The 9481-nt window shown below is 48.8% G+C and overlaps 1 protein-coding gene across 1 annotated transcript; it reads right to left on the reverse strand.

The window, feature by feature from the left end:
* Positions 1–530: 530 nt before the first annotated feature.
* Positions 531–7947, reverse strand: BSX (brain specific homeobox). The gene is made up of 3 exons (XM_008518503.2): positions 7539–7947; positions 5335–5531; positions 531–4302 (listed from the first exon to the last, which is right to left on the reverse strand). The coding sequence occupies exons 1-3, from the start codon at positions 7798–7800 to the stop codon at positions 4063–4065; spliced, it is 699 nt and encodes a 232-aa protein (XP_008516725.1). The 5' UTR covers positions 7801–7947; the 3' UTR covers positions 531–4062.
* Between the last annotated feature and the right edge of the window lie 1534 nt (positions 7948–9481).

Below are 9481 nucleotides of genomic sequence, written 5' to 3' on the forward strand. Positions count from 1 at the left end.
GCCCAACCTCCTGCTAACAGAGAATTCCATAGTAGAGCATCCCTAATATTCTGCCTTCTAGCTTCTGCTCAAACTTTTCTAGAGGAAGGTGTTTAGTGCTTTGTGGACGTAGCCTGTTCTATAGATGGACAACACAGTACCCACCCTGTAGAAGGTATTCAAATGTTGTTCCAAAGCCTGCTTCCCTGGAACCACCCATTGGTTCCAGTTCTGCTCTGTTTGGCATGGCAGAATAGATACATCCCTTGATACTTAATAGCCGTGCAACCATTGAGATACAACTACCATAGCTAATCTCCTCTTCCTCCCTTCCCCAAAGCTTTGCTTCCCCAAGCTGAAAAGCTCACTTTCCTTTATTTCTTGTTTTCCAATGTTTACTATCCAGGTTCCTGTATACTGGGTGAATTTTAGCTTAACATGCTCTTTAAAATGTGATGCCAAGAATATAACATAAATATAAAATATTTCAATTACCTCATTATTTTTGCACATATATTGAGCCCAATTCAAGAAGACCAGGGAGTCACTGCTTCAACTAAATATGTTTATTGCACGATTCTCTTAGCACCAGAAAGCACTCTGCTTGCTCTGTGTCTTCACAGCTCTATATCTCTAGTTAGCAAACACATTGACAAGAACCAGCCCTCTGTCTTTTGAAGTGGTGTCATGGATTTCAATTAATCATGTCTTAGTGCCACTATCAGCTAATACTGGGCTGAATGGTGTGTTGTCCATTTCTTATGGTTTTATGTCATGTGAGCAGCAATATTATCAAGAGTCCCTCTTTGAGAATCCATGAAATGAAGTCCATCGGAAACAGCATTAAGAACATATACAGAACAAATTATTTACCACATTTGGGATTCCAGGTAGGATGACTTGCCCACCTTAGCTATTTTAAGATGTTTTCACCCCTTCAGAATCAGACCTATGTCTTTCTTTCTTTAACACACCACAATGAACGTGCTTTTGTTAGATCTTCACTACCAAGTAAAACTGAGTTGAAGCAAAAGCCTGGGTAATTCAGACAAAATGTCTTTTCAGCCTATGGAGGCTTTGATCAGTATTGAAGGCCCAAAACGAAAAGTGCCATCATGTTACATTAAATTGAGACCAAATTATGTCTATCTTCTACTATCATCAGTAACCCCCTGTGTATAAAAAAAGGAAAAGGAAACGAGGAGAACTTTACTATTGAATTGTTTGCCATCAATTTCAGGAAATACCGTCTGATGAGAAAACAGTTCCATAGACAGTGTGGCTGGTGCTGCAGGTCTGAGCTCTTCCCTTCCCACCTGATCTAGCCAGGAACAGCCACAAAGGGAGGACCATGATGCGGCAGAGTGAGCATCTTCCCACGCTTAATGCTCATGAACCCACGACACAGGTAGCCATTCCCTGGGCTCCAGGGTTCATTCTGTTTCCAGGCAGGCAGAGCTGTGCCTATGATAACAATGTTTCCTATTTACTTGCCTTTTCAAAAGGTCATGAATGTACCTAATCTGCTCCTCCTAGACCCAAAATAAGCCCTGACATCTTCTCATGAAGACAGAAGAGATAAATGCCTAGTGCTTTGTGGCTTTTGTTAACCATCTAATTAAAGTTTATTATTCACTTTAAAGATTCCCCCCAAATTCCTTTGAGTAGCTATTCTTCCTAGAAGAATTTGAGATTTTCCCTTTGTATAATAGTATCTACCTTCCCTTCCAGGTTACCAGGAACATCTTATTCACAAATCACTTTTTTTCTATAACCAAGTCTTTTGTCTTATTGTAAAGCATTTGGCAAAAACTCCTGCCTTAAAATGTTAGTGTCATTATCTGAACAAGGAGAGGAGAAATCTGGCCTAGATTTTCTTTTAATAGCACATCTACACAATCTAAATAAATGAGAGGTGTCCCTACAAAGTGATAGAGGCAAGATACCAACCAGTGCATTGTTACCGAAGGAAAACAAAGAGGATTGGGCAAAGAAATGAACAAGGAGTCAGAAGAGATATTTTTTGTCCTGCTTTGGCTGTTAGCTAGTCCTGATTTCATGGATAAACCCTTCAATCTTGCCAAACCTCAATTTCTTTATCTATGAAGGGGAAAAATAATCCTTGTTGCCTGTGACTCACAAGATCATTGATTGGTAAAGAGCACTTCGGAAAGTTCGAACAGCTATACAATGATTATGTTAGTAAAGCAATAGCTTTGCCTCCTAAATGATGCAGAATGGATAAAAGTCTCACTCTCACACTTATCTTTGCTTAAGTTAATGTTGCCCCAAATAAGCCTACTGTAAAAAAAAAAAAAAATGCCTACTGCTACATTCAGAGAATCATAGAACTTAGACCTAAAAGCATCTTTAGGATTCATCCTCTTATTAGAGAAATAAGGAACCAAAAAGATAACACAACCCAAGCTCACACCACTGTGGTCTATATAATTATTATTAATCATTAGAACCCAAGAGTCAGGACTCCACCTAGCCACACTCACTGTTTTCCAGGCTTCCTGGGCTCACTTACGTAAACACACAACCAAAGTGAAAGGAAGATCCGGAATCCAAGGTCACCTCTGGCACGACTCCTGTATTTGATAAGTGTACTGGGCATGTAGTGTCGTCATACAATTCGTTAACACAATTTCAAACTCCAACTATCAAGAGATCTCTGTCCCTTCAGCATTTGAGAGTCAAAAAATACCACTTGTGGTGACCTTTTCCACGTAGGTGGAACTCAAAACTATTAAACGATTAAAAACAGAAAAATCGTGGTAGGGGAAACAGGATCTGTTAACGAAAGGTTATTAACCCTGTTCATTCCTACCGAGAACAGGAAACTGCCTAGGGCGGAGGGGAGGGGGCGTGCGCGTGGGAGAACGCAGTAACAAATGATTCCCGGAAACTCGTGTTTGTTCCCAGTTTTGCCCGGCGAGCCCTTTATTATCTAAAGAGACTGCAAATCTGGGAATAGAATAGGAGACCTCCCAGGGGAAAGAGAGAGAGAGAGAGAGAGAGAGACAGAGAGAGAGAGAGGAGCAACGCGCTGGGCCAATCAGACTCCTGCCCACCTCAACAGTCCCCAAAAAGGTGCACGCCCGGAAAGGGATGCGTATTCCCCTTTAGTCTTAATCTTGCTAAAACTCCGCATCCCCTAAAATGCAATGAAAATGAGCATTTCCGCACACAACCCAAGGAACACTCACTTTTAAAATATCAGTAGCCCGTGGGACGTGGAAGAGCTGCGGGGCAGGCGCGCAACAAGGTCGGGAAGCAGAAATTGCTCGGTGGGTTTTCTCTGCCCAAGTTTCTCGCCGCGCGCGGGCGCCGCTCAGTATGGGGGGTGGAGAGGGGCGCCTAAAGAGGGCCGGTGCCTGGCGGCCACAAGCTCAGGAAGGGTGCCAGGGTGCAGAGGGGAGCTCTTGAGGGGAGCAGTGACGGGAGTGGATGAAAGCGCCGCCCTGAGAAGAAGGGAGCCGTCTTCGTGTTTGAGTTAGAGATGGGGGTGGAGGGACCCGAGTGGGAAGTTAGTGGCGAGCATCGCCCTAGTCCGTCCCGACGTGGACGTGTTAAGGATCAGACGGTGGTTCTGCCTGGATCCCAGCAGAGCGGAAGGCCCAGACACCCGGTCCCTTACCTGCAGCCAATCGGTCTACCCAAGGAAAGGAAAGGGTTCGGGTGGGGAGGCCGCAGAACCTGGACAACGGAGCTGGGGGCAGATGACTGAGAAGTGAGGGCCGAGGGGGATCTGCGATCGCGGCGGAGAAAACGTCCCCCACCGAATTAGAGAGCCAAGAGCCCAAGTGCCAGTGTGCGCCGCTGAAGACGCGGGGCGCGGGAATCGGCTCACCCGGGCACGCTCGCCTCGGGCAGGGACGCAGGGAGCAGGAGCCGGGGGAGCGCGTGAGGCCGAGCCGCAGGCCGCGCCGGCTCCGCACCGGTGGGAGAGTTGACGGGTGTGTTTTGTTTGTCTTCCAGAAGCTGATCCCACCCCAAGACTGGAGTCAGAGTCTGCTGGTCCGGGAGGGACCGGCGCCCCGCCCCGCGGTGTCCTCCCAGCCTCCCCAGCCAAGCTGCTCAGAGCACGTGCGACCCTGAGCCGAGTTCCGCCTCGTCCCCAATGTCCACCTCGTCCTCCGGCTCGGTCAGCACGAAGGGGCCGGCGGACAGGCCTAGCCGAGCCTCGGAAGGCGCGGCCTCTGGGCCGCGGGGGCTCCCCTCAGGGCTCTCGGGCCCATCGGGCGCTTTGGGCTCGTCTTGACTTTTCCTCAGCTGCTTTTTATGCTTCATCCGCCGGTTCTGGAACCACGTTTTCACCTGATATCGGGGAGAAAAAAATTAACCACGTCATTCCTTCAGACTCATTGTTTCTGAGCTAAGATCTGAGCGATTGGTGGGGTTTAGGAAAGCGGACCGCCATCCATTCATCCAAGCGCCCAATCATCCAAGAGCTGTGACAGTCTCACCCTCGCTAATTCACACCTGAACTGCTCACAAGTTATCGTCTTAAGTTGAATGAGAAGCAAACATTCTAAGGCTCCAGAAGGAATTGTCCCGAAACAACGACGAGGATCAAAATGGTGTGGTTAGTAAATACTAATGCTGTTATCAATTAGAATTTCTAAGAGTAAGTGCTGCGCGAATGACTCTCCTTTACTTTCAACTTACGTTCCTCTGCGACCTCTAAATACCCGGTCCAGCAAGACTGCAGGACGGGAGAATGAGAATCAAACGTTCTAATTCTCACCAGAGAGAAAATCACTGGCGCCCGGGAGGGCTGATTTTACCGCACGTTCGGTTTCCAGGCACAGGGAATAGAAGACAGAGGGAGTGGAGTTCTGAGGTTGCAGGTGAATAGCCTCTGGAGGAAGATAAACAGTTCTTCCATACAGGGCAGGGCAATAGAGACGGGGCTTAAATTATGAGGGCGCGGGGAGGAGATGAAGCCTTGCAACTATGTGAGAGATTAAAATAAGAAAACATACTCCTTGTGTGGGCTTCTCTCAGGACAAGAACCCATCTAATGTCTTATTTTACGTTTCACGCGGGTTACTGCCCTGATCGGAGAGTGGAGGACGCACAAAAATGATAGTTCTCGGAATAATCATCAGAATCACCCGAGGAGGCTCTCCTCTACGTCCAGAGACGGCTCGAGAGATTTTGGTTCGGTAAGTCCGACACGAGGTTGGAGGTACCGGTACTTTTGCTAAGGATCTTTGGAGACGCCTAGAATAAAAGGGAGCCGGGTCATTCCCACTGGAGAAGCCCGCCATGGGTCCAGAATGTGTTAGGAGTTGAGGGGAGAGGAGAGTGAAGCAGAGATCAGGGCCTCCCTGTCCTCCGGCCCACCTGGGTCTCGGACAGGCTGAGGGCCGTGGCCAGCTCCACCCGCTCTGGCGTGGACAGGTACCGCTGGATCTCGAATCTCTTCTCCAGGCCGGAGAGCTGCGAGTCCGAGAAAACCGTGCGAGCTTTGCGGCGACGGCAGTGCTTTCCCGGCAGCTCGGTGTGCTGGGGGTGCGGGAACAGCGCGGGGACCGGCATCCCTGCAGAGAGAAGACCAGCCAGGTGGGCAGAGCCCAGTCACCCCGGAGCCACCGCCGCTTCACTCTCCAGCCTAGTCCCCAGCGCCTCCCTCCGCCTCTTTCCTCCACCAGTCCCCACCTCGCCCCAAAGCGCCTCGAGCCCTTCTCCCAGGAATTGCAGGGCAGGAAAAAAAAAAATCGCAAGAATAGCGTTTAGCCATCTTTATCGGAAAGGCCATCTAGAAATACAAATAATAAAAAGTAAGTAAAACGGAAAAGAAAATTATAAAATAGATCCAGAGGCCTTAAAAAAAAAGTCTTCTCGGAGAGACTTCCGTAGCGTCTGCCAGCGCCCTGTCCTCTGTTGCGTCTCCCCAAGTTTTCTTGCAAACGTTGGGTGGTCCAGGAACTGTCTCTCCCCCGACGCCCGCATCTTCCAGACCCCTGACTACATTCTGTGTTGTTCTGGGTGTAATAAAGGCGTGAATGTGATCTTGCCTCCCAACCTCACTGAAAGGCACCGTTCTCTTTCCCCAGCCGTCCCCATTGTCCCCGCCTGCCGCCTAAGGGAACAGACCAAAACTCTTATCCAGAGAGGCTCAGGCTCGAGAACCGAGGGGCAATTCCCGCCTCGCACGTCTCGCTATCAGTTTCCGGGTTGCGCTGGGGACCCCGCTCACTAATCTCATCCTTATTCTTTTTCTCATTCTTTCCCGCCAACCCCAAGCAGAAAGATTGAAGCGCTTTTCCCTGGCTGGGTCGGGGGAGACTTCTGTCTTTCCTGACTCTGGCAGGCTTTACTGTGTCTAAGACGAATCAGGCAGACAAACTGCCACAGACATCAATATTCGCCAATCCCAGGGTAAAAAAACAAAACAAAATTAGCAGTTTCAGTATCACAGGCTTTGGCTGCGCTATTTGGGAAGAACATGCGTGCAGCCCAATAGAGACTATGGCTGGCTGGGTGATGAAGCTAATGCCAAAGCCGAGATGCAGACGTCGACTTTATAATCACGCTTCCAACCCAGTGTCCCAGAGTCTGGCTTTTACCGTTTTACACACACTTTTAGCTTTTGTCGTGGATTCCAGTGCCCACATTTCACAAACTGTCTCAAGTCTTTCCATAGCCCCTGCCAGGTTGTTTTTCCAGCTCTGCTCTGCATCTGGACTCAACAAATTATTCTATTCTGGCTGGAATGAAAATGCCGGAGATGAAAGCGTGAATGTGGCCTTTCAGAGAAAGGCAGAAAAAACCTGGGTATTTCTGTGCGTCTCCCTGTCCCAACCAGACTTTGCTGGCCCCAGCTCCTTGCCATGCCTGGGAAATCAAAATACTTTGGCACTGGGCTTCAACGATGCCAGCAACTGGGGCAGAGGAGGGCAGCCAAGCCCAAGATTGTGAGTTAAATGCTAGATGTTAGAAATGAAGAGGGTTAAAGAGGAGCCACATCTTTCCCTCATTTTGTCTTACCCTTTCTCCCTTATTCAGTCTAGCCCAAACCTTCAGTCCTCAAAATTTTCCAAACCCTCCTTCACTACTAAGCCCCCACAGTATCAGTGAATGCTCAGCGCCTGGGAGGAGAGAGCTGGAACCATTGGAGCCTTTCAAGCTTCTGAGCTGGAAAGTTGAGTTCTGATCCATAGGATGATAGTGTGGTCACAGGTCTCCCTCAGAGCAGAGAGAGGCAGAGAATTGGGATTAAGAGCTGGACCAAAGTGGTCAGGAAGACCACGAAAAAGGAGACTGAGCACTGCCCACCAAGAATATCATCAAAACTTCTGCCACCTCTTGGCTAGGCACATTTCCTCCATTAGAAAGAGTTGGAGGGACCACGAATTATCCCCATGGGTTGGCACGCCTCAAGGGAGCTCCCCGTGTTCTCAGCTATATTCCCAACCTTCCACTGTCACTTAGCGAAGGATGCTGCCAACCCAGGCTAAGCCAGTTCTGGTTCCATCACAGGCATAGGGTCTGCGCTGGAAGTCCTGCTTTTTCCATTCCCGTATCTTGAGGCCCCTATTACTTACCCGAGGTGGTGAGGAAATAAGGGTGGTGGTGATCTCCCTTATGCAGAGGGTGATGGGGATGAGGAGCCAGGAGGGTGGGTGTGGGCATGAGAGGGTAGCCATAGTCTAGCAGAGGCACCCGGGAGGCCAGAGAGCTGGCGAAATGGTCAGGGGCCACCTCCCTTAGTGGCTTGGGCTTGTGCAGCAGGATGTCTTCGATGAAGAAGGACGTGGGCCTCTGAGAAGACGCCGGGTGTAGAGGGGAGGTGAAGTTGAGATTCATCTTGAGCCCGAGCGCCTGCCACAGGGCAAGGGCTGGGGACGGAGTGTAAGAGGCAGGAAGCGTCTCAGCAAAGCTGGTCGAGAGCCGACAACCACCCTCCGAGGCTCAGATCCCCGCGGCTCTCTCCCTGGCCTGGGCTACCCCGGGCGCTGGAGAGGCGAGAAGACAAGCTCCTGGGTAGGTTGGGTCTATGTGTAGGAGAATTGGCAGCTTGGAGAGGGGAGCCAGGAGAGCCAATGGCAAGGCTGCCAGCGGCGGAGGGGAGGGTGCCTTGGGCTGGGGCGGGGCAGGGAGCTGTCCGCTGTGCTGAATATCTCCGGCCAGGCCCGGGGAGAGCGGAGCGGGTCGGGTTCTTGCTCCTCCCAGCTCTCTCGACCTCAATTTCTGCCCCGCCACTGCGGGAGCTGCTTTGTTCCCAGCCGTCTTAAAAAAAAAAAAAGTCTCTGTCGTCTGACAAACTCCTCTTTAGAGAGAAGAAGGCATTTAAAGAGCCCCAAAGAAATAAGGATAAGGCACTTATTTCGGCACTTGGGCCTGGGTTTTTAAACATTAGAGAAATGATAGTAGAAAAAAGGAGAAGAGGAGAAGTGAGGCGAAAGAGAGTCCATTTATGCTAGTCAGTTTAAGTTGAAGTCTGAGAGATGACTGGATTGTTGAGGTAAATAAATAAAATGTTGACGATGATCATAACATTCTTTACCTCAGTTATGGAGAGTGGTGGGAAGAAAGTTATATCTACATTAGTCAAGTAATTTGGTCTGTGTAAATATGTCCAGAGTTACATCTCACTGCCAGCCTCCGCCTCCTCTCAGATTTCCATTACTTCCTCCTCATTCCACTCACCAGGCTTGCTATTTCTGCTATACTACCCCTTTTCAACCCTAGCCTCCTGAAATAATTGTACCAGATTTTGCCTCCTATTCGCTTTCCCAGCCTTGCTTTTCACTTCCCTTTCTCCCAATCTTTTGGGTTTTTTTCTGTTTGTCTTTTTCTAAATCTGTCACATTTATTTCCCTGGAGTCAATTTGCTAAAATTAAGGTGATCATCTACAGCACAGCAGGGGTAATTTCGGCTCGCATCTCCGAAAATTGCTCTAATTATTGATGTTAAACTCAGGGAAATTAAAAGAAGCCACTTCTCTTCCATCTCCCCATTTTTAAGCTCTAATTTGTTGAAATCTAGTCGTCATCACAATTCCAATCACTACTGCTAATAGTAAAAGTGTTTTAATAGAGACTGAGTCCTCACAACCCATGCTATTAGATAATTAGAGGAGGTGTTAGAAAGCCAAGTGCTAATCCTTGGGCGCACGGGTAGGATTTCCATCTCATCTAGCAGGTAGAACAAATTAATTACCCGAATCAATTATGCCCCAAACTACAGTGCTCCGGGAAGTGGGAGCATCATGTTCCATACGGATGAACTGGTAAATGGTAAATAGACGAGGAGAGTGAGAGGACGGAGGAGAAGGGGGAAAATAACTTTAAAATAAGATCTTGGCAACTAGGCATCTAAACAAAATCAGAATGCTTTGTCCTGGAGTCTAAAATGTGATTTTTAAAAAAGTTTATAATGGTAAGAACTGGAGACCGGAGAGCAGGCAGCCACGGACAGGGAAAATGGTAGACTTCCAGCAGTCTTCCTTAGTCCTTAGCCCTGGTCCAGTCATCTCCCGCAGGG

The sequence above is a fragment of the Equus przewalskii genome, chromosome 6, assembly GCF_037783145.1.
Source record: "Equus przewalskii isolate Varuska chromosome 6, EquPr2, whole genome shotgun sequence".
Lineage (NCBI taxonomy): Eukaryota > Metazoa > Chordata > Mammalia > Perissodactyla > Equidae > Equus > Equus przewalskii.

Bases quoted from the DNA above. Each gene is read 5' to 3' on its own strand.
- BSX (XM_008518503.2), bottom strand. From the start codon at position 7,800: ATGAATCTCAACTTCACCTCCCCTCTACACCCGGCGTCTTCTCAGAGG. The intron at 5,532-7,538 runs GTAAGTAATAGG...TTCTCTCTGCAG, and splicing joins TTATTTCCTCACCACCTCGG to GGATGCCGGTCCCCGCGCTG. The intron at 4,303-5,334 runs GTGGGCCGGAGG...CCCCGATATCAG, and splicing joins TCAGCCTGTCCGAGACCCAG to GTGAAAACGTGGTTCCAGAA.